The 24,929-nt window shown below is 44.6% G+C and overlaps 2 protein-coding genes across 3 annotated transcripts; both read right to left on the bottom strand.

The window, feature by feature from the left end:
- Positions 1 to 118: 118 nt before the first annotated feature.
- Positions 119 to 23,410, bottom strand: kcp (kielin cysteine rich BMP regulator). Its single transcript, XM_084018344.1, has 46 exons — positions 22,770 to 23,410; positions 21,664 to 22,196; positions 21,293 to 21,365; positions 20,697 to 21,001; positions 20,442 to 20,610; positions 13,361 to 13,431; positions 13,163 to 13,256; positions 12,557 to 12,639; positions 12,383 to 12,476; positions 12,155 to 12,234; positions 11,986 to 12,071; positions 11,764 to 11,854; positions 11,353 to 11,452; positions 11,111 to 11,196; positions 10,839 to 10,932; positions 10,581 to 10,730; positions 10,393 to 10,499; positions 10,229 to 10,322; positions 9,966 to 10,139; positions 9,808 to 9,890; positions 9,627 to 9,720; positions 8,828 to 9,010; positions 8,541 to 8,711; positions 8,249 to 8,422; positions 8,075 to 8,157; positions 7,886 to 7,976; positions 7,732 to 7,814; positions 7,478 to 7,651; positions 6,720 to 6,899; positions 6,345 to 6,609; positions 6,043 to 6,125; positions 5,876 to 5,969; positions 5,618 to 5,791; positions 5,439 to 5,521; positions 5,037 to 5,157; positions 4,871 to 4,953; positions 4,434 to 4,533; positions 4,223 to 4,311; positions 3,776 to 3,878; positions 3,546 to 3,688; positions 3,174 to 3,346; positions 2,295 to 2,406; positions 2,110 to 2,211; positions 1,844 to 2,008; positions 1,432 to 1,732; positions 119 to 761 (listed from the first exon to the last, which is right to left on the bottom strand). Exons 1-46 carry the CDS (start codon positions 22,870 to 22,872, stop codon positions 541 to 543), a joined length of 6,315 nt encoding a protein of 2,104 aa, XP_083874470.1. The 5' UTR covers positions 22,873 to 23,410; the 3' UTR covers positions 119 to 540.
- Positions 13,450 to 20,108, bottom strand: LOC311019120 (uncharacterized protein). 2 transcript variants are annotated; one of them, XM_084018345.1, is made up of 5 exons: positions 19,607 to 20,108; positions 18,289 to 18,997; positions 17,856 to 18,175; positions 16,552 to 17,732; positions 13,450 to 16,297 (listed from the first exon to the last, which is right to left on the bottom strand). In XM_084018345.1, exons 1-5 carry the CDS (start codon positions 19,769 to 19,771, stop codon positions 16,105 to 16,107), a joined length of 2,568 nt encoding a protein of 855 aa, XP_083874471.1. In that variant the 5' UTR covers positions 19,772 to 20,108; the 3' UTR covers positions 13,450 to 16,104. The 2 variants fall into 2 exon arrangements, with proteins under 2 accessions (XP_083874471.1, XP_083874472.1); XM_084018346.1 differs by having other exon boundaries at positions 18,289 to 20,108.
- Positions 23,411 to 24,929: the final 1,519 nt, after the last annotated feature.

The following is a 24,929-nucleotide window of genomic DNA, read 5'->3' as shown; positions in this document are numbered from 1 at the left end:
AATCAGTTCTAAATAATAAGTTAGAAACATTTCAATTTAACACTTAAATATTGAATTCCAGGAAACGTCCTAAACACGTCCAAAATCTTCATGACAGAAAATGAAATACAACAAGTAGTAGTGAAGTATTTGTTTATTTATATGATGGAGAGCAAAAAAGAGTACCTGAGATTATGTGGCTTACTGTATATACAGTCAGTCATCGCACATTGCTGAAATAAACCTGTATAGTAAAAAATGCTCTTTTATGTAGTAAATAATACTGTTAGAATATTCTAAAGCCTGTGGACAATATCATCAGGGAGAAACAATAACAATGAACATAATAAAACAAGAAAACCCTAGTGTAATATAAATATTCAGTGCTGCATATACCAATATAACAATGTTATTAAAAACACCAAAATGCAGTATTTCACGTCTGTCAATACCTTTAATCCAGAGGTTTTTCCATTTCAAACCTGGATAGATTATTAGAGGAGGCAGTGCATGTGTGTGCATACGAGTGGGTGTCCACTTTAAAGTGAAACGTCCAGAGGATTATGAGGGGTTGCCACGAATGATCTTGGGGCACTTTTCCGGCTGTATGCAGTAGTTGTCGTGTAGAACGAGACCAGCAGGACACTGGCAGCCTGGGACACAGGGCTTGAAGCAATGGCTCTCTATCACCCCCAGTGGTACGTCCAGGTTAAAGCAGGTGACGGGACACGGGGGTCCGCACTCGTCGAACACAAAGCCCCTCTCCACTGGACAGCCCACAGCTGTAGGAGACGGTGATAGAAGGACAACAATGAGAGACTGTGGCCACTACGGCTTCAAGGGTGACCAGTGGGAATTAGCAGGTGTCAACAATAAGAAACCTGTCTTTTCATTGAGGATTAATTTGCCAAGTTCAGTCAAGTCAAGTCATAAAGTGCTTTTGGGATCTAAAAATAAAAAAAAATCTGTTATTTGACTATGTGACTATTATTTTACTATGTAAGTACACCTGACAAACGTTAATAATATAAAATAAACAACCATAAACACGGAGTAAGACATCACCTACCTGACCAGATAGCTAGATGCTAGCTAATTATGCATTCGGAGCTAACCGAGAGGTTTTCTTATTGGGATATTAAGCATTCTCCACCCATTTCTTTGGCAATGTTTGCAGTTCGAGGCACCAAAATAACTTTACATGTTGATTTTTATCATATACGCTCAATCATTCTGGGTTGTTTTCTGCCCACCTGGCTGAGCACACATCACAGAACTCGGAAACCCAACTATTATACAGGAAGTAGTAAATGAATGAATGAGGGGGTGATTTTCGACACAGTATAGTCTGAGAGTAGTTTCCTAATAGAGGCAAACAACCCCCAACCCCAAGCACAGAGAAAAAGCTCAACAGAAAAAGCATGTCATCAGGACTTTAAGTGATATACTAACCACACAGCGATGAGCTCCTCCATTGCAGGACGACTCCCGCCTCTCTGCACTGACTGGCATAGGCCTCCAGGGTGTCACACAGACACTCATCAGTGTTGGCCCCGCAGGCACAGAGGTCATACACACAGGCTCCGTACCACGGTTCAGGAGGCACCACGCGGTGGCAGGGCTTAAAGACAGCCGACTTCAGGACCTTACAGCGAGCGTTAGCCCCCTTCTTGGCCTGGTAGCCTGCGTCTTTACAGGGGTCAACATCCTCACCGGGGCGACAGGACGAGAGGGAATGGCTACTATTTGTGACCTAAAATGACAAACAGTTCTTTGGATTCGCATGCAGTTAAAATACTTGTTTTTGTAGGATAACTTCACTTTTTTCCTGCGTTTCCATTTTGTCAATGTGTTTTTTTTTTACCCTCCAGCTGTTGCCAAATTCAGACTCTGAAAGGCTGAGTCGTCCGCTGGGCATTCGGAGGTCATCCTGGTAGTAGTTGTTGAAGTTCCCACAGAGGCCACAGGTGTGGCTCTTATAGGAGCCTGGCACGCTCACTTCCAGGTGTGAGCGACCACTCCACAGCACCTAAAGGTGAACCGGCCGGTTAGGGTTCGGTGTCCAAACCGTATTATTATTTACAATCATACATTAATCAGGAAGACAAAGAGAGATACAAAAGGCAATACCTTCAGCCCGATGTTAGTGTTGAGTAAGATGGTGTTGGTTTGTCGTTCTACATAGATGTAGGGTTCTCTGAGGAACGGCAAAGTCACAGTCTCTTCATTCACCTGGAGAGCACAGAAATGGCTTGAGTGGATGCACAACACAAACATGACAACAACAATCATCTGCAGTATTTGTACAAACGAACCTTCACAACCCAGTCCTGGAGTAGCTGCACCGTGACGTCTCCTATAAACACGGTCACCTCTTTGGTCCAGGACACTCCTTTACGCCCACGATCATCGTTAGTGGCATGAATACTGGACACACAAGGAGGAGTCATGGGGCAGGGCATACAGACGAGTAACGTTTTATAAAAAAAAATCTTCTTTATTGAAAGGTCACATTGATTGTTGTTTTCATTATTGGCATTTTCTTCATGCGATGTACGACTTTAATTCAAAACGTTAATTTTTGTTAAAAATGAATAAAGTCTTTTTAAATTATAATATACATTTTTTGCAAACTGACACACACATCCAATTTTGTTGCCATTAATGTTAGTAACATATATAACAGGCAAACGCCTTTATGGCTTGTGGAAAATTTGGTTTCTAAAAAGTATTTCTCTGTAAGATTATATATGCATGACATAATAAAAAACAATCAATGTTAAAGTTCAGTTATTTCAAATCCATTAAACACTTAACAATATTATGAGTCATCGTGACTGCGTGGGTTTCGCTTACATCCAACAGCGGCCTTGCAACATAAGCTAACAACTCCTCAGCTTTTACTCAGATATTGGTGAATTCTGACTTTTACGTGACATAAACATTTTGTCAAGTTATCTTGTCCAAGTCAAAGCAGTGAGGAGAGCTCAGAAATGTTGTATGAAATAACCACAACCAAAATCTACTTCCAACCCCTCATCACAGGTTATGGACATGAGGCGAAAAAAAGAGTGTTTTTCCTTCTAAGATCGTCACATTTGAATGATTTTTACAGGGCAAACAAAAAAAGGAGTAGACAAAACATGTCTGCTGCCATGCAGCACTTGCTTGGGTAACCATGGCGACCATCTCACCTGAAATCCCCACCCTCACAGTCCTGTGCCAGGACGTATGTGCACGCTCCCTGGAAGTGCAGCATGCGGCCGTCAAAGGTGCGATAATGAGGGTCGCCGAAAGCAATGCAGGTTGCCGGACGAGGAAGGCAATGAGGACAACACAAACCTGGTACAATGGCTGGCATCTCATCCTGCACGCACGCACACGCACACGCACACGCACACACACACACACACACACACACACACACACACACACACACACACACACACACACACACACACACACACACACACACACACACACGAGAAGAGAAATGTTAAAGACTGAAGGACTAGAACAGTGATGCATCATGGGAACATGACTGTGCGTGTGTTTGTTGTACTGACTGTTGCACAGGTGAGGGGAGGGCAGCGTTCACTGTGACAGTGCACGTCTCCGGACACACACGTACAGCTGGTGCACTCATCCACGTCCCACTGTTCGTTAGAGTGATACACTGTTCCCTGGTGCAAACACGACGCCCCTGAGTCTACGACACACAGACGGACAAAAATGACATGTTTTTAAGGAGAAGACTAACGTCGTGGAGGCTCACTGTATTGGCTGGTTGGGATACCTTGGCATTCGTAGCAGCATTTTCCAGCAATCTTCACTTGTTTCTGTCCATTCAGACAAACTGCAGGTAAACACTCTTCAATGCTGCACTCGATGTAGCCCAACTGAGGACCGGACACAGAAAGAACACTTTAGAAGTAGCTGGTTTGAAACAGATGCAACTTCAACGGAAAGAAATTAACAATAGTTAATCATGTACTGTATTTAAGTATAGCTTTCAGGTACTTTCCATTTCCATTTCCATTCTGCAGAATGAGCACTTTTAATTTAGATACTTTTAAGTACATTTTACATATGCACATCACAGGAGTCAAATCCTTCCTTATTTGCAGACTTGATTCGTGACTGTTTTTTAGATTTGCACTGTTTGACTCTTACAAATCTTAAATCTTACATTCATTAGATGAAGCATTGCATGAGCAGTGTAAGAATTTTCCGTCAGACTCACGTTACAGGTACATGTGACACAGTTGTCATCGCTGTCTGTCCAGCTGCTGCCGTTGGCCACACGTCTGTTCTGACCCTCAATCACACAATCTGGATGAAACGCAGGAATACAATCATGATAATGGATATTTCAAAGCTAATGAGACTTGATTCAAATGTTTAAAAGCGACAGCAATCAGACAAACAGAAAGAACAAGATGATGTTGCCTCACCTTTACACACGGGGCAGCATGACTCAGGAGAATTGAACTGCTCATTAGGAGGGCATGTAAGTTGGGGACAGTTTCGGTGTAAGCAGGTCCATGTCAGTTCCTAAATCACAGACACGGTATCAGTGCACTGCACACAATCACATGGTGATGATCAGGCTCCTGTCAAAATACCAACAACTTAGATCTCCAGAAGTCAAGATGTCAAACATCAAAAATTGTTATTCAGCTATTGAAACGGCAAAAATCAAACATTTTTTATGATTTCTAGATAGATTACTTATTTGTCTTACTGGGAAAATGTGACTGTTATACATGCGACCATTACAAGCTAAAACATCAGTGTCATGATCTTCCTTAGCTGCAGTCGATTCATAGATCACTTTGCTGGCATAGCGTCATACATAGCAGAGTGTAGGGAAAGTGTGGCGCTGCGGTACCTTGCACTGGCAGGTAAAACAATGGTCGTCCGTCGCCAAGACCTCATTGCCAATCAGTGCAGCGGTGCAGTTACTGAGTGGCTCTAAACGTATACACAAAGGTCGCAGAGCTCAGTGACGATGCAGAGATAACACACAGTTCAATCACAAGATGCAGTTTACTGACGTGCACAGACGGGACAGCAGGAGTCTGGGCCGGAGAACAAGATGTTGCTCTTGGGACAGTCAACCAGACTGGGACACTGCTTTCTGTAACACTTTAGGTGTTGCTCTCCATCCGGCATCACCTGGGACACACGCAGGTTGGATTAATATGACTTCTATTTAAACTGCTGCTATACCCTCATCATCATCATCATCCATAGCTATTATTATTATTATTATTATATTATTCCTGTTGATTCATCTATAAATTGTATTTAACAGAAGATACTCACAGACAATTTTAGGTAATCTATTAATCAAAAATGCCAAATCTTATGTGGTTCGAGCTTCTCAAGGATGATGTATCTATAAAATAACTAACTTAACAAGATAAACATACGTTTGTAGTTTGTATATATCTTACCTCACAAGTGCAGATCTGACAGGGGTCATCGGCCGGATGGAAACTGTCACCTGGACCATACACTCTGCCCTCAAATACACAGTCTGCTCAAAAAACAATCGTATTAGATTATTAAGCACCAATATTAAAGAAAGTCCTCAAATGAAACATGAAGCTGCCTTAGATCCTCATTTGCCTACCAGCACACACGGGGCAACACTCCCCGGGCACGCTGACGAAGTTGATGCAGGGAGATAGACAGTGGAGCTCAGAGCAGGTAGTCACCCCGTCCACACACATGCACGTCATACAGGGGGTGGAGTCTGCGAACCAGCTGCTGCCCTCGGCATGCTCCTCCCCTCCATACACACAACCTGAGAAGGAAAATTAAATCACTGGTGAAAACGTGTTTTTTTTTTTTCCTACTGCGATTAGGAGATTTCCAGCGATTGACTTGCCTCTACAGTGAGGACAGCAGGACCCTGGATCAGTCACCTGATGCATGCAAGGCAGCTTGGGACATTCGAGAGACGCACACTGCACCTCGCCTGCCTGCAAGGTGGAATGGATTAGCACTTAAACACGGATAAATTGGAGGGAGAAGACGGGGATGTAGGAGGCAGACCTGGCAGGTGCAGGTGGAGCAGTGGTTTGACCTCAGGGTCCAGGACTGCCCATCATGGAACTCCTGTCCATCCAGTGTACACACTGAGATCAGAGACAGGGAGAAGGAAAAGGTATTGTTGGTGACTTTTATCAATGAAATCACTGCGTTTAGGTGCTTTATCAAGTTAAATTGCAGGAATTGGTGAAATCCTTAACAAAATAAACGATGGAAAAATGATTTCTGAACATAAAAGACTGGCCTCAGTAGAAACACATAGGCCTTCCTTCACACACCATTGACACAAACATTTCGGGAGGTACCTGTGCACTCAGGACAACACTGTCCCGGCTTGGTAACTGGTCGTAAGCAGGGTGTCGCCGGGCAGACCAGGGGCACACAGGTGACGGTGCCTCGGACACAAGTGCAGCGCTGACAGGGGTTGGACGAGGCTGTGAAGGTTTGGATGTGGGAGTAGACCACACCCTCATACAGACAGGAGTCACACACGGGGCAGCAGCTACCTGAAGGGACCGGGTGGGAGCACCGGACTGGACAAGGTCGCTTCTGACAGTTCACCACCTCATTCTGATCAGAGGAGGGGATGAAGGGACAAAAAACAGGAGGGACGGAATTAATCAGACAATTATAATTTGTATCAAATGCATTTATTTTTCCATGCAGTCCATCAGACTGACCAGACAAGTGCATGAAGAGCAGGGATCAGAGGGAGAAGTGAAGGAGGAGCCGGACTGATGTTCTTTCCCCCGATGAAGACAAATCCCCGTGCAGACGGGGCAGCACTCCCCAGGAGGGGTCACTGGATGGGCACAGGCAACACTTGGACAAGACCCATGTGTACACACCACACCGCCATTCTATGCCAAAAACACACACATACAATGTTCCCTTTACATAATCAGTTATAGTCCTACTGAAGATAAACAGTGTATTCATGCTCCATGTGCAAAACATGAAATCAGGTGCTTGTCACAGGGTGAGGCTCATGTGAATATAAGAGTTACTCCATCAAAGTCACTAGAATTATCATTTTTAGAGCAATGATCTTTTCGTAACACACTGAGCAGGAAAACGTGCATTATGCTGCAAAATGATGTATACATTTTTTTTGACATGTTTTCTTTTTTGCTGTGTGGGTCTCCACTGGAATCCATTGTAACGGCTGTAAATCAAATGGCAGCTGCCATCTCCGTGAAGTGTACCGAAAAGATGGATTCCTGTTAGAATATTCCTTTAATACCACCCTGTGACCTCAAACGCAATGGTCATATGTTTTTTTAAATCACTGCTAAGCCACCATTCCGTTGTTTACAACTTTGACAGGTTCTGTTCCACGGCTCCGACACCAGTGGAGCTTCAAGTTAAACATATGGTTTAAAGCTATGAATAAAAATCTACCGTGGATACCGAATGAAAAATATGTGTGTGTTTGTACCAAACAGGAGCAGATCCGGCAGTGGTCTGTAGGGTGTGGGAATCGTTCCCCGTTGGAACAGCTTCGTCCGTTAAAGTCGCATCCATCACACACTCCGCATGCACAGCCATCCAGAGCTGGGTGTGGGCAGGACACGGCAGGGCATCTTCTCTGTGAACACACCACTTCACCTCTCTATGGACAAAAAAAAAGAAGATATAAAGTAGCTGTTGGGGTACAGAAAGACCCTCGAACGAATCCCTTCTCCCTCTCACGGAGCATGTGCAGTCCTGGCACCCTCCCTCTCCTCCTGGAAGGATCTGTCCGTCAACGTAAGTTGCACCTTCAAATTGACAACCTACACAAAGACACATCAATGATGTACTTGCTCTCGATAACATGAAGTGTGATATGTTGTAAACTGGTTACCATCGCAGACAGGGCAGCCACATGGGTTTGTGACCGGGTGAGGACAGCGGGCTGCCGGACACGACTTCTTCACACATCGCACCGAACCACTCTGTGAAAGAGCAGAAGCATGAAACATCGTCTAAAGAGGACCAGCAGGAACATGTGTGTGTGTGTGTGTGTGTGTGTGTGTGTGTGTGTGTGTGCTACCTGGCAGGTGCATTCACCACAGAGGTTTCCCGGGTCAGGGATGGACTGCCCATTTGCGAGCACCGCGCCGTTATAGAAACAGCCTGTCGTATAATGAGAAGTTTATATCGTAATTTTGTAATCATGGGAATGAAACTGGGAAAAGGGAAGAAGTTAGAGTTTGACTTTACGCACGTTCACATTCTCCACAGCATTGTCCAGACGGCTTGTAAGGGTGGCTGCACTCTCCGTAACACGGTATCTTGCTGCAGACGACGTCCCCTCCATAACAGTAACATACGCCACAGGGGTCTTTGTCATCACCAAACTCGGTACCATCGAGGTATTCTTTACCCTGAAACAAGCAGCCTGTAGGTAGAAAACTGGAGATTTAAGATATTTTTGAGACAACCTTGGGGAAAACAGAATGTCTGTGGATCGTCCTCGATAAATGGGACATTTGTTGTGAGCTTTCCCAATCACTCACTGTCACAGGACGTGCAGCACTGTCTCTGGACAGGGTGTTTACAGTTGGACGGTGGACAGCGCCTCCTCTCACACTGGACCGAGCCCTCACGGCAAACACATACAGCACAGGGATCCGACGCGTCATCCCACGACTCGCCGTTTGCTCGTTCTCCGCCCCCATATAGGCAGCCTGCAAGGGAAATGAGACATATAGAACTAGAACTAGTTTCTTACATGCGTCAAACTTGCAAGGTCGTAAAGTGTTTGATCCAAATACATTTTTGTAGTATCTCAGCAGGACTTTACCTTCGCAGGTCCGGCAGCACTGCTGTGTGATGGGGTGAGAACATGGAGCGAAGGGGCAGGGCTTACGCTGGCAGTGCACTGTCCCATTGGTGCAGGCACACGATCGACAGTTGTCGGCCGGGTGGTAGAAACGCTCAGTGTGTCTGTAGGATCGTTGTTCATACACACAGTCCGACGGAGGAGCTGCAGGAATACCAGTCAACAACATCACCTGGATGTCTCCACTATACAACTACATCATCATGAGCCAAGAAACAAGATGGCAAATAATAGGGTCAGATAGTTTAAGGATTTTCATAATGGTCTGTGTTGAGCTTTCTCTTTTCTGAATAAGGATCTGATGAAGATATGAAGCCATGATTTCATAAATAAAGATAAAAAGATTTAAATTAAGAGGGAACAGGGGGCATAATAGCTACTTTTCATAGCTGACTAACTAATAAACAGACAAGTGTTAAAAATAAATAATCCTGAGGGATTTTGAAGATGGAAACAGAAAGTAAAATCAGCTACTTAGCTTTTTTTCATTAAAAGTATGCCGAATTAACTATTCTTAGTTCCTGTTTGCAACACACCTATCGCTGGATACTTTGCCACTGAAGAAAACATGAAAATGTGAAGATTCTCAGGTTTTCTATGATGTATAAGCCGTTTATTAAAGATGGAAATTGGAGAAAGAAAGTATTATTTCCGATGCTAATGGTTAAGTTAATTACCTCCATGAGCTCCACTTGTTGAGCCAAATTAACACGCCAAACTACAATACCCAACCTAACTTTTCTCTCTTGCGCATCCTTACCAGGACATTGCGGGCAGCAGTCTCCAGGCACCACATTTGGGTCGGAGCACGTCAGCAGTGGACACCTCTTCATCAGACATTGGATATTGCCATTCTACAACAGACACAACACAGACTGAAATAAAAACCCTGCTTCCAGAGGTGATCACACAGCGGGGTTAGTCACGCTCATTATTCTTACTATGCAGCTGCATGTCCTGCATGTGTCAGTGGGGTGGGGAAACTCCTGTCCATTGGGATACTCTTTCCCAGCATAGCTGCAGCCTAATGTAGAGGAAACAGGTTTTATTTGTTAAATGTATCCGTATTCCTCATGGAGAAAAAAACATGTTTCCTCACCATTGCAGTTGTTTTGACAGCACGTTCCACGTAGAGGCGAGTTACAGTGAGGATGAGGGCACTGGGCTTGTTGGCAGTCAATCTGGCCGCTCACACACTTACACTCCTCGCATGCACTCACGGGGTTGGGAAAAGCCTCTCCATCCACAAATATGCGGTTTTCAAAGGAGCAGTCTGGGAAAGAGACAAACACGTAGACGTTATAGTGAGCTGACAGACAATAAACGAAAAGAAAATTAAGTATGTGTCAAACAATGTGCTACCTGGACATTTAGGGCAGCACTCTCCAGGTGGTGTGTATGAGTTGGAGCAGTTGAGTGGAGGACAAGGTCTTCTCTCACACTCCACGCTGCCATACTGAGAAGAAGAGGAGGCTGTGTCAGCATGGGAACAGTACTGTGTAGTGTGTGTGTGTGAGAATGCTCACCTGACATGTGCAGACTTGGCAGGCGTGGTCAGGGGTCGTGAACCTCTGGCCGTTGCTATAGATACGATGGTTGAAGGTGCAGCTTTCACACACTGCACAACAGGAGCCTGGAGGAAGGAAAGAGGCAGTGCACTGAGGTTAGACAGTCACCTGCACACCAACAAAGCTCAGACACACAAGAGTCTCACCGGTGGTCTTGCTGGGATGCAGGCAGTCGGTGGGGGGGCATTGTGAGTGCGTACACAACGTTTCCCCATTCACACAGGTGCAGCTGGAGCAGGGACCCTCAGGGTGCCAGTTGGAGCCTTCCTCATACTCCACCCCCTCCAACACACACACTGCAACGAGCAGAGAGGAGTTGTTATATATTCATTGATGAACTGCACCTGTGTGTGTGTGTGTGTGTGTGTGTGTGTGTGTGTGTGTGTGTGTGTGTGCATTATTACCTTTGCAGACTGGACAGCAGATATGTGGGTCTATAATGGGGTTGGTGCACTGAGCTGGAGGGCACTTCTCTTCATGGCAAATGACACTCCCACCCTAAAACGGATCCAATTGTGATAACGGTGTGAAAGAGCATACAGAACCACAATAGCCCGATCAGGTGCTTTAAAAAGTGTATAAAATGCTTTAGAATGTATAGAATCGTGCTGTCTGTTTGTGGATGAAGCCCAAAACTAAAGAAGTTTCATCACTTGAATGTACGGAACAGACTTGCCTTACACCTGCACTGCAGGCAGGGTCCACTTCCAGCAGGGACGAAGACTTCCCCATCAGCATACACCCTTCTATCGTACTCACATTCTATGGAACGAATACAAACTCTGTTTATGTTCGCTTGAGTTTGTACAGTAAAAAGTCGAACGAATACAAACTCTGTTTATGTTCGCTTGAGTTTGTACAGTAAAAAGTCAAATTGGAACACAAATGTATACGTATTATATTTTATAGCCGACTGACCATTGCATGTGGGACAACACTCTCCTTTGCGCTTAGCCGGATGACTGCAGTGTAGTGAAGGACATGATGAGTCTATACGCTCACAAGACACCTCACCTGCCTAACAGGTAGACAAGAGAAGGGATTAAGTGACTCTGATAGAGCATTTGAACAGGGTGTCAGATACAAAGCACAAACGTAGAACTAGAGCTAGACCGATCAATCTTGCTCGCTGTATTTGCTTATTGCAGATATATCAGCATCTGTGTCATTTTCAGGACATGAAAAACAGTTTCATTTTACAACTCAATCCCACTTGCAAATGTAATCACATTAACTTCTGAAAATACAATCGGTTTTGAAACCCAGCCAACACATCATCCAGTCATATTAACATTAAAAAAAAAACAACCTTCGCCAGACTGAACTCACAGAGCAGCGGCAGCGGCGGCAGGGGTCTCTCCTGGAGGGGAACTTGTGTCCGTCCAAATACACCTTGGACTCATATTCACACTGCTCACACCTACAGGTCACATACACACACCATTTAAAAGGTCTGGAAACGTTTCAGTTGTCATGAAAGTAGGAGATGAATAAAGTGGAATTGATGCAGGCTTGAACGTGATATGGATGAGATTCGGCAGGTTGGGTTACCGTGGGCAACAATCTCCAGCACGATGCACAGGGTTCCGACAAGACAAGGCAGGACAGGGAAGGGGTGAACAAGCCACATCTCCGTTCTAGGAAAAATATATGATCAAGATAAACATGATTTATAAAGGCATGTGAAATGTAACGGTGGATATGATGATAAATGACATACCACACATGTGCACTCTTGACAACGGTCTCCAGTAGGGATCACAGCTCCGTTGGGGAAGTCGTGGCCATTCGCAGCACAGCCTACGGGAAACACACACAAGCACACACTGTGGCCTCAGTGCACACACACACACACACACACACACACACACACACACACACACACACACACACACACACACACACACACACACACACACACACACACACACACACACAAGACATCTACCTTGACAGACTGTACAGCAGGTATTGGGTGGAGGAGAAGCTGGGTTTTTACATGGGGTGTTACACCGCTCCCTCTCACAGCGAACGTGACCCTCCTGGTGAGAGAATGACGTCAACGCAGATGAAGGCGTGAGAGAAGATACATGTTTAAACTGTCAATCGGTATCAGACCCACCAAACAGTAGCAGACATCACAGGGATTCTCTACCGGCCTCCAATTGGCTCTATGATCATACTGGACTCCAGCATGGATACAGCCTGCAAAACACAGTTTTACAATCAGATTGCTTTATTGTTACGGTGTTGTTGGCAGTTTTAATTCAACAAAAAAACAAAGAGGAATGAAAGGTGTCTCTTTCAGGAGGACCAAGCCTTCAACCAAATTCAACCACCATATCTTGTCAAATGGATTTATATCACCCCTCAACTCTGAAAGCACATTTGCACCCTCTGCTGGTAGAGATTTTTATGGTCAGTATGAAACTGTCAACATATTGTTTTCATACAATGTCTGAGTAACAATATTTCTTGTTGCCATACCAAAAAAAATAAAAAAAATAAATGCTGTTACCAAATATAGGCGTTTCTTAATGCTCGGCCCATTTAATGGCCTTTTTTGGTAATATGTTATTAAAACCTTTGTGAGACAGTGAGATTTAATTTAGGAACAATCCTGATAAATGTTGATTCCAGTTCCGTATCAAAGTTGTTTTTATATAAAGAAAATGAAATGCTTTTTGTCACATTTTTCATTAAATTTTTCTTTGAGCTGTGTCCTTACCTCTGCATCGCTGGCAGCAGTCTCCAGGTACAGTCTCCTTGTGTGTGCAGTCCAGTGAAGGGCAAGCTTGGGGATGGCATTCCCTGTTACCCCCCTGTAGGCAATGAAGGTGAGAGAATGTTATGAAAAGGGGCAGACCAGAGCAAATGTTCAGGCTCGATCTGTGTGTTGGTGTAGGTGCATAACGAAAAAACTCACCTTACACGTGCACGTCTGACAGCCGTCTATACTGTAGGACACATTATGAATTGTACCATCCAGCTCACACCCTGAAGATAAGACAGAAGTTTAAGAGCGTAACATTTTTGGGCTTGCGGTTGCATGTCTGCAATGTCCCAGGTGATAAAGTTGGAGCGTAAGAGAAGAGGAAAGTTGGTGCTCTGGTGGCCCCTCTTTGTCTATCAATGCAGATTATCTCCACATTTTCTCTACTCTAGATCTCTGGAGGAACATCTGGCTCTGCTCTCTCCCCGGTGATGACAGAACAGCACAGTTCTGATGTAATAGGCATGTGCTCGCACTCATGTGCTTTTCATTTTTATGGGACATCACAATAACCATGCCTTCAGCAAACCAGCCATTAAAGACCACCAGCAGGTCTGTAGGGGAAAGAGTCCAAAGAAAACACCCCGTTCTGTGGATGTTTAGGTACCTTTGATGCAGAAGAACATTGTTTACAGTATAGGACGCTGATGAGCAACGCTGCTCAACATTTTCATCAAAGGTTCTCACAGAGCTCATCAAATATTATCTTTGCTCAGCTTGGACATCTCAGCAGATAATTATTTTAATGACAACTCTCCAAAGGACAGAGACAATGTGTTTGTGTGTGAGAGAGGGCATTAATCACAGAGGGTGAGAGAGGCGAGCGAGGCTGCCTACTGTGCCAGCAGCCAACAGGCATTTCCTCTAGCAAGCCAAGCATACATGAGATCAAAGTGTGTGTGTGTGTGGGAATGTGGGTCTGCAAGTGTGTATATCAACCGGGTGCCATTGGAAAGTCTTCTGGCCTACATGCAGAAACAATTAAGGGGAAGATGGATGAAAAAGGCAGAGACGGTAACAGAGAGAGTAGTCAAGAGGGGTGAGAGAGGGGACAGTGGGTTTTTGGGGCACATGTGTATTACAGTGATGGCGCACAATAAGCAAGAAAGAACAACGTTTACATAACTGTGTGAATGGACAAAGGGAGAGAGAGACAAAGAGAGATAGAGAATCCTTAAACAAAATCAACTTAAGTCCCACATGTTTGTTTCACTCCATTATGCAAGACGGTTGTACACAGTTACACTAACCAGGAAGTTGATCACAGGTATTACCACATAACGGCATTAACGGATTAAATTCGGACACTTGGGGCAGCACAATAAGCTGTAAAGACAGTGACAAAGTATCCCCCTATAAAGTGGATATGGTGAATGTCTTAGACAACAGTTGCCTATTTACACATCCAGTAGTAACATCTCCTATTTCTGCCCACTCGGAGAATAACTCAAGTTATGTACCATGAAACCAAAACAATGAGAAAAATGCTGAAAATACTCCAAAGAGATGTAGACCCTTAAACATATCCCTAAATGATTGATTAGAGCAGCTTTAAAGTCTTGTTTTTATGCGCTATGGTGGTATCAAACTCGGCAATAAATGTGGGTTTTATTTGTTCAGATTTCCATTTCTGGATTTTTGCCTCCTCGTTACATTCGGGGTGAATTTTCTTTGTGCTGCTCACAGCACGAAAAATAAATGCGTTAACAATATTACTATCCTCCAGGCCTTGCTGTCAACAGTTTGAAGTGCACTTCTTTCAACTGAAAAGATGGTTTGAATTAACTCAACCAACCAACTCCTGACAGGGTGGTCTGTGGATCATACAGACTAATGAAAACTTTACTAAAAAAAATAGATTCATTGTTATTAATTATACATTTATTTCCATAGCTAGATATCATTAGAGGTAAAAAATATGTTTTAAATGTGTAATCGTACAAAAAAAACAATATATACATATGATAAGTAGACTTTACAGAGTTAACCTGGACCCTGTTTTCCCACGTTTTTGTGTCGTAAACGCCAATCTTTTTAATTGGTCCAGTATTCATCGGCTGCAATGTATCCGCTTGGGGCAAATGACCATTGTCCAATATTCCAAGTGGGTCTATCAGAAGGTCCACGGTACAACAGGACACACCTACTATATGACACGCTCCCTGAAATCAGGTAGGTTTTAGGTGCCATATAATTTGTTAGATTTAGGCACAAAACAACTTGGTTAGATTGAGGAAAACATTGTTTGAGTTCTTTAAAAAATTCCGCTATGATGGTGAATCATTTTGATAACATGAAGCGATGCTTTCTGTAACACAGGCATTCCTCTCTCCAACTATTATTCACGTTTCCACAATTGTCTTTAGGCTACAAGTCACATAACACAATAACGAACAGAATTGTTTTCTATTTCTCTAAAGCGTCCTTTCCATACTTTTGTCAGACAACTTCTGCCCGTCAGTGGCAAAAACAAGCACTGATTGTGAGGAGTTACCCTGAGCGATTACATTACCTCGCATTTAGCAGCTGAGAGCTGCAGAGTTATCCCTCAATACTGAACCAATTAAAACAAATTGGCCCCATTAGTCATTTAGACACAAATACATGAGAAAATAGGGTTGAAAACGACCTAAGTTACTCTGTCTGAATGGAAATGTGGTGTTAAAGATTGATAATCTTGGAATGAGGTCAAAATACTTCAAAGCATATTTATATTTTAACAATGGTAAGTCTTTCTCCTGTTCCTTTCAACAGTCATCCTTAACTTGAAGTGCTTTCTGCATCAGTGAGCTCCCAGAGTCAATGTAGGTGCAGTACAGACTGATGGTCCAATCTCTTCTCATTGCAGTAAGTAGCCCATTTTATTCCCCCGTTTTTACTGGGGAAGGATCCAGGGTTTACCAGCCATGGCATATTACATGGTTTCCAGTAGCTGCATCCCGCCACTCTGTGAAACAGGAACCGCAATTGCGCACATGGCAGACAGCCTCGGGGTACGCATGGCAACGGGCCTGATGGCAGAGGTCTGGGCAGCTGATAGGCGCAGAGCCAAGAGGACAGCCGCTGAACCAGTGGAGCTTGAAACAAAACCTACAGCATTTCAAGGGGAAAGGGAGAGCAACATTGGTTGGAATGCTAAAAAAATATTTAGAAAAGATTCAACTAACTATTCAAGACATGACTATTGTCTCACAAAGCCAGCTGTTACGTCTCAGAATCTGTTTTCACGGTTTGATTTTAAAAGCCTCTATCTCAATATCTAGCTTTGAATGAGCAAATCAAACAACACATCTTGGGCTGGCTTTGCAAGACTTTTGTCACTATTCTTCTCGTAATGCTGGTACCTGTGATCTGGTGTGATTGGAAGCCATACGTTGCTTTGATTTTGAGTAGCTGCTGTTACAGTATCATCACTTTCTGGCTGATTTGGTCTCAACCGTTCCTGCTCTAGTTGACCATTTAGAGGAGTGCTTTTGTCCGGATTACAGGTCATCCAGTCCCATTGGGCCCAGTGCTGAGGCAGCAAGGTGACTGGGGGGCAGGTACGGGTGATGGCATTTAAAGCTTGTTCACTGGATGACATCAACTGTTGCTTTGTGTGGAAGTAGAACCTCAAGTAGTGCGGTCCCTTGAAGAACCAGTTGCAACGGTCCTTGTCGTAACCGTCTGTTCGAAAGCCAAACGCATCGAACCCACTTCGATCCAAACCAAATGGATCAAACCCGTAGATGCTGTAGCCTTTGTCACTGAAAAGCTCAGACATGATCTCGTCTCTGCGTGTCTGATTATCACTCTCCTCCTTTTCATCAATCTCATGATGCTCTTTGTTATTCCCATTCTCAAACACCCCATCCGTACGCATGCCAAACCAGGTGACGTCTGAACGGTTAAACCCGTAGCGGTTGAAACCAGACACGGCATATCCATCCCCATCAATGAAGTCCCGGTTAAAGCCATCTTTGCCATAGCCCCACCTGTCCCAGCCGCTCCGGTCATAGCCACGATGGTCATATCCATGTTGGTCGAAACCACTGCTGTCACCGTCGGCAATTACAAAACTGTTGTTGAGTGGGTTGTGTTTGTCAAAGATACTCTTCTGATATTTCAGACTTCCTTGTGGTTGTGTTTTTACTGACATATTACAAGGTGCACCAATGGTTATGGGCACATACATAATACACATCTGCCACTGGGAAGAAATCACATCATCAGGGGTAACATCAAAGGGCTTCATCTTGTCATGCCTCTGTGCAGCAGGGTAAAAGGTGTCGCCCTGAGCGTGATCGTCTCTAGAAGTTCCTCTTTTTGATCCATGCTGATGCTTATCTTGCCACTGTGCCCACAGCTTGTCAAGGAATGCCATGTGGGACAGGTACAAAGGGTCGTAAGCAGCCAGCGGTGAAGCCATGTGACCCCCCACCCAAAGCCTAAACAGGCCGGAAAAGGTCTGCAGAGATAGGGAGAATGCTTGGAAGTCTGCCTGGTTTAGAGTCCTCTGCATGGTCACTGCATCTGGCAGCCACACCTAAAGGGGTTCATGGAAATGGGTTAGGAAATCCTGGTCCCAGTAATACAGCTCAAAACATTGCAATGTATAGAAAGTAAAGTGAGGTGGGCTGTCAAATGACTGAAGTGCTGTTTCACAAACCGAGGAGTTGAAACTCCGTCTGAGACAAGGGGACCAGTGGAAATGGGAAGCCGAGCCCTGGAAAGGGTGATGCGGGACGCAGCCAGAACCGGGCTCGCCATCGCCTCCAAAAAATCCAGCCTGCCATGCAGCTGAGAACCCCATCGACCCCGAGTCCACTGTCCACTCAAAATATGGAAGTGCCAATTTGCATGAAGACACTGATTGCAGCTCACGCTCTACTAATCGCAGGAAGTAGCGGTGCCAGGGGAGGAAGAAGGCATGACCACCCGCCAGAGGGGAGAACTCGGCTCTCAGGAGCGCAAAGCTCTTCCACAAAGCTAGATCCACATGCAAACACACAGACACAAATAAGCCTAGAATATTGATACAAAGATATACTTCAACTTTTAAAAAAGTAGAAGGAAAAAAACATTAAGATTTACAGTCTTACCTTGCCTGGCATAGACTCTCCTGATAGCTCGTTGGTACAGTCTTCTTTCTCTCAGTGTGAGGTCTCTGATCTCTTTTCGCTGGGTCAGGTGTCTGCACACACAGTCAACTCTGCCGCTACTCGTGCATGTGCACTCCCCACAGCCTTGCCTGAACCATTCCCCATATCTCCACAGCTTTTGTTCAAGGAGGCAGCCACAAGCTCCACCACATCTCACATCAGAACACTTCGATCCGGGAGAGAAGCTCATCACTCGGACATCTCCAGCTTCGTCCTTCGCCAACGTTTGGCACTGTGTTAGCGTGAGGTAATCACAGGTATAGGTGAAATCCAGGTCCTTGTGGCAGTCTACACTTCCTTGAAGATCTTCCAGCTCAGTGCGGTTTAAGTCTATGTCGTCGTAGTGCATTTTATCCTCCAAATTGTCCTGGTGGGATCCCCAGAGAGTCTTGTTCACTGAGGACACGTCATATCCATGTTGAGTGTAATTGTTGTGGCCGGTTGGAAGACCATGCCTTGGTTTGCGGAGGCAGCACGCACCCAACATGCACTGGTCCCTACAGGCATTAAAGGACGGGAAGTTGTTGCTGCTGTTCCCAGTGCAGTAGAGGAAGTCCTCACAGAAGCCAGAGATAGGATTAAAGGCCCAGCGGCGTTGAAATGGCCGCATCCCTTCACAGTTGTTCTCTGGTTTGGGTACCCAACATGCCTAGAAGTGGGGAGGGGGGACACAGGGCCTCTTACCCAGCCTTAAACCCCACTGCAATGTCCATAACCGGAATGGACAAAAGACATAAAGTAAAGCAAAGTACTGCTATCGGGCTCACCTAATGCAGCAAGCCAAGCAATGTTCTACAGCTAAACCATGAACGCATAACAGACAATAACAAGAGCGATCTAAAAACTAGATTAGTTACATTAAAGGAATATGTTGACATTTTGAGAGACACGGTCGTTGACTTTTCCTGCAGAGTTAGATGAGAAGGTTGATACCACTCTCACATCCGTCCATTAAATATGAGGCCACAGCCAGTAGACAGTAAACTAATTTTAGCACTAAGACTGGAAACGAGGAAACAGCCAGCCTCACTCCGTCCAAAAGTTTATAAAAAAAATCTGCCTACCAGCAACTATGAGATTGGTATTGATTTTCTTATGTAACTCTGGAAAAAAACGCAGATTTTCCAAAATGTATCAACCTAACTGTGGGGTAAAATCTAGCAACATACAAGGGCAAGTAGGCTACATACTAAAAACTAAAGAAACTATAAGAAAACGTGATGCCAAACCTTCATTTTCATTTGTGATTGTAACCCACCTCAAGCATTTCAAAAGTTCCAGAGACCTGCCAGGTAACCAAACATACAATAAGCATCTTCCAAACTAAAACAATGAAACACCTACAGTAGACGAAGCTGGGAAAAGCACACAGGTATACATGCTCGACATTACAAGAAGCATCTGCTAAAATCTGCATCTGCATTCAAGCACAGCAGGGCTTTGACCTAATGTTATAATGTTAGCATGCTAACATGCTCAAAATGACAATGCAAACATGTTTAAATGTTGGCGTGAAGAGCACCATGTTACCATATTAATTTAGCATGTTAGCATGGCGACATTTGCTGAATAGCCGAAACTGCCTAGTTGTTGAGCTATCATCGAAATGGACTGACATAGCCACTGTTAACTGTTAGCATAGCTAAAATAGCCTGGAACTGATACATTTTCACAACATGGACAGGAAAAAGCTTGACACCAACACTGACATTTTTGTAATTTTAACACTTTATGAATGTAATCTACCCCACTAATCCTGGCATAAAGTACCTGTCTCAGCTGTCTCTGACACACTGCTCCCTTGGTGTTGGGGGGACAGGAGCAGTGAAACCCAGCGGGGTCAGAGGTCAAGACGAAACATACGCCTCCATTTTGACAGGGGTTAGACAGACACGGGTCTGGGAGAGGGATGGCCATCTGCAAACTAGCTACTTAACACCAGTTAAATGTGTGTTAGTGTCCGGTTGTTTGAGATTTTGCCAAAATCAAAGGAGGATTTTATTTTCATTTATTTTTTTTGTATGTGTGTGACAAAAATGAACAGAGTGAGTGAGGAAGAGAAAGAGAACTGGCAGATGCCGAGTGATTGTTACCTTGTATGTTAGCTTGACATGTGACCTTTCCAGATGCGCAGGCACAGATGGTGTTGAGGTCAATCTGCCAACGCTGGCCATCCTCCACTTCACGCCCCTCCCACACACATCGCTGCCTCACACACTCACATCCTTCCAGGTACTGTACGCGTGACTGGAGGTCCACATTCTGTAAATTGATTTAAAAAAAATGTCACATCACTTTCTATCACGTTGTTTTAATGAAAAGTCCTATAATCTAAGTGTAATACGTACTTGAGTTTTGACCATGTCCAGCATTCGAGCCAGCTCCTCCAGCCTCTCCTCCAGCTTCTCCAGCCTGTCATCTTTCTGCACTTGAGAAACAGACTTCACCCCTTGAGGAGATCCCGGGGGCCCCAGCACCGCGCCTCTCTGCAGCTGGTCACTCTGGACACCCTGGTGATAATGTGTGGTTTGGTCTGTTGGCCTGTGGCTCGTTTGAGGTTTACTGCGGGACGCATCCTGCTGGAACATTCGTCTGCTGTCGTTGCGGGAATCTGAGCTATGGACGTCTGCGTACTGAGAGGGAGGCAGAGCATCTGGAAGGAAAAAGCAGCAATGGTGGGAGAAGAGATTCCTGAATAATTCTTGAATAAAACATAATAAAACATTTGCAGGCTAAACAAGCATATCGGGAAAGATGCCGTCAAAATGAAGACCCACACTGAAGAAGAAAACAGATTATGCATGCAAACAAGCATGCATACATATTTAGTAACCAGAAAGAACAAAGCTCTATAGTGAGCTTTGAAATATTTATTTTGAAAGACATGCTTGCGGTGTCTCTGGGTATTTTTCACAATTATTTTATAATTTGATTCATTCTCTACCTGTAACGTTGTCACAGAGCCACGGCCTCCTCAGATATCCTTTCATTGAAAGCTCAGCTGTCTTCAAATATCCCTGCATTCATAAAGAAACACAGAAACGCTCACATACTAATGTTTCTGTACAGAATACACATTGAATGAAGGCAGAAGAACAAGAAATATAACTGTTAGTTATGTAGAATCACTGCATATATTTAACATATACAGTGCTGCAGGTCCAAACTTCACTGCGTTTTAATGTTTCATCCTTTTTGTGATGATGTTGAACTCCAAGTGGCCTCAACACACAGTAAACAGTAAGTAAATCAGAGAGGGTGATGTATCATGTTGTCAGTATGTGAGTATGTACAGCAGCAGAGCAGGAAACTCACACTAAATTTGCTGTCTTTTTTCCCAGGAGTGCTGGCAAGAGTGACAACAGCATCTTGAGGCAGTTCCAGGTTGATTCTTTCTTCACTTTTTATCGGTAGAACCACCGCTTCATGACAGTCTACAAAAAAGGCCAGCCTGTCAGTCTCCAGGCTCACAGCCAGCTGCACCCACTGCTCCCCGGAGAAGGGGTTTCTCCTGGGAAAGTGAACGCGGGCAAGGCCCCGAGCCCCTCCTCTGGCCTGGTAGTCCAAATGCAGAGAATGATTGAGGGTGGAGGAGACGATTTGGAGAATGGGTGAGGACGCGGACGAGAGAGAAAAAAGAGTGGCACCGGAGGCCGACGCCTGTTGCCCCACCAAATGCACCCCCATGCTACCTCGAAGGTTGGAGTGCAAAAAGTGGGAATATTCGCGAGGAAGATTCAGGAACGGTGCTCTGGGACGTATTTTGTATACCACACTGCCGGGACTTTGCAGTCTGGTCACACCGCTTATGTGATGGGACTTGTTTAGGGACGCCAGAAGGTCGATCACTAGGGAAGAGATAAAACGGATTTGTGACAAGCATGCATACACATACTACATGAGGTCATGCTCTGTCTAATGGAGGGGGAAACAGTGGTTTCTGGGTAGCGATGAGTGTGTGACTCTGTGTGAGACGGAATCAGAATGAATCCATTCATCAGCCAGTCACACATGGCTGCAGGAGATAGATCTCCAATGCTTTGAAGAACTAGTTTTGTTTTAGCTCAATGTACTCAAGTTAAGTGCTTAAATACAATTAATGCTGAGTACTTAGTATCACAATAGCTATGAACTTAGTTACTTTGTAAATAAAAATGGTTGTAGATTAAACTAGATTACGTTAAGTAGCTGAGATGATCTCCAGCACCACCACAACAGCTATACAATTTGGTTGGACATAATTCATTAATAATAATAATTCAGAACTATATGACATGCACTGTTCTGCAAAATGAGCACTTGCAGCCTACAGCCTCATTGCTGCTTTTATCAAAGTTAGAGATCTCCATATCAAAATAAAAACTAAATAAAACTAATAAACTCAACTATAAACACGTGAACTTAACCGACTTGTAACTCACCATTCTCGTGATTTGGAGCGGAGTGGCCCTGCACGGACAGCGCAAACACCCAAAGTAAAGGCACCTCCAGCAGCACGAGCGTCCTCAGCTTGACGCTCTCCATTCTCAGGTTGGAAGAAAAAAATGGAAAGCGTTTAAAAAAACACGAAACAATTTATGCAGGAGGCATGGCGTTCCTCGTCTTTTGAACCTTAATCCGGTGACATGGTCCTTGGAGCGAAGGTTCAACGTCTCCCCGTGTCTCCTGCGAGCGGACCTTTGGCGAAGAGCGCGCGGGGGGAAACATGAAACATCTGGATATACGGACACAGGGCGTCACTTCTCTTCAGTCACACACTTCCATTCTCCCCCCCGGGGCCACATCTTCAACACACTTTCACTCCGCGATCACAAAGGCGTGGGGATGATGATTATTACTTGTCTTGCTCGAGATAGAGAGAGAGAGAGAGAGATAGGAGAGAGAGAGAGAGAGAGAGAGAGAGAGAGAGAGAGAGAGAGAGAGAGACGTCACGCACGCAGAAAAGTTCAGGTGTGCGGTGCGCGTGAGGTCACCGGCTCTCGTCTCTTGCCGTGTTTCGCTGTGAGTGTGCGTGAAGTATTTCCCTCCCTTGTTTCCCCTCACTTTGCCATCTCTCCACCCAGCACCGCTCAGTGGTGTTGATTTCCCAAAGATCCCCGTTTTGGTAATCAGCTAAAACCTGGTCTGGAGACTGGAAGGGAGCCATGCAGAGAGAGAGAGAGAGAGAGAGAGAGAGAGAGAGAGAGAGAGAGAGAGAGAGAGAGAGAGAGCAGTAATCATGTTTCACCGCTTTGGAAACGGTCCCAGTGCATTCGACCCCCCCGCCCCCCCCTGTCTCTTGGCCTCTCCCTCATGTTGTGTTGTCCCTCTCTTCTAGTCTCTGCTGTGTTTATTATTTCAGAGCCTTTCTTTCAGAGCACCCCCATGCTAGCCCTGAGACTACACATGCCCCCCTCTCCAAAGTATTTTTGTTGCGAGGACACCCAGATGTTTCATGTACAGCCCCTCCTCCATCACAGGTTGAGATTATATCTGTTGAAGGAGATCCAAGTTCAAAGGGGACACATATCCTGACACATGATTTTAACTAAGATGTTCCCACCTCCCGTACACACACTAGACAAAACCTCACCCGTGACTCATGCCAGTTAGTCTGTAACGATCACAATTAAAAAGTTTCCCACAGGACTCGCTCTCTTCCCTACAGTGTGTTTTTTCCCCGACATACATTAAATCCTTCCGGATGCCGTGGTGCTTCCAGACCCGAGAGGACTGATTGAAGACAGTGATAAAGCAGTAAAAACTTGAAGAATGCAGCAGTTTTTCCTTAAGGGGTTTCTTTTTTTTTTTATTTGTGTTTTTTTTGTGAAGGACTTAAATTAATGTTACATTTTCTCAATTTAGAAAAGTCTCTCAGAGGAACTCTGACAGGAACAAAGAGTTGCTCTGTCACCACCATTTTGTAGTCCGGGGGGGGGGCTCCCTTTGTGTGGAAGAAGTAGATCAGTGTTAAGACAACCTTGGGTCGAGGTGCAGGACAGACAAGTACAACAAGACGAGGAAGTCTACAGCCTTGCAAACCACTCCGTGAAGTTGCACATTGAATGCAAAGCAAGCTAACGCTCATTATGATATGAAATTCATCATGTTCAGTTAGCATCTTCACGTGTTAGCATGCACACATTCAGGAAAAGCAGATGCTTAGATGATTGTTGTCAAATCTATCAACCATCAACCATCATCTTTTGAACCACATCTCTGCTGACATCCACTGGTCGTGTCCAATCACAGCAGTATAATACAAATGAACAAATCTGTTCATCTAATCTGTTCATTTGAATGTATTATGTCAACACAAAAACATGGTGGAACTAAACCGCAGGATTTCTCTCGTCTACATGAAATACCACCTTTCAGATATGATCTGATCCTCTTCATCACTGAGACAGACTTGCAGCGTTCAACCGCTCCCTGAGGCAAACTTTAAAACCCAAAGCAATGCTTTTCCTCTGATAATGGAAACGACTCACAAGCCTGCACAGACCAAAACATTTCTTATGGAGCCAGATGATAGCTTTCATCACAGGAGCCCTAAAGATATGTTTTCCTCAAGTATGTCTTCCTGTTGTGTGTGTGTGCCT

Source organism: Eutrigla gurnardus (genome assembly GCF_963514095.1).
Source record: "Eutrigla gurnardus genome assembly, chromosome: 9".
In the NCBI taxonomy this organism is placed as follows: Eukaryota; Metazoa; Chordata; class Actinopteri; order Perciformes; family Triglidae; genus Eutrigla; species Eutrigla gurnardus.
This window is presented reverse-complemented; position numbering and strand designations above follow the sequence as displayed.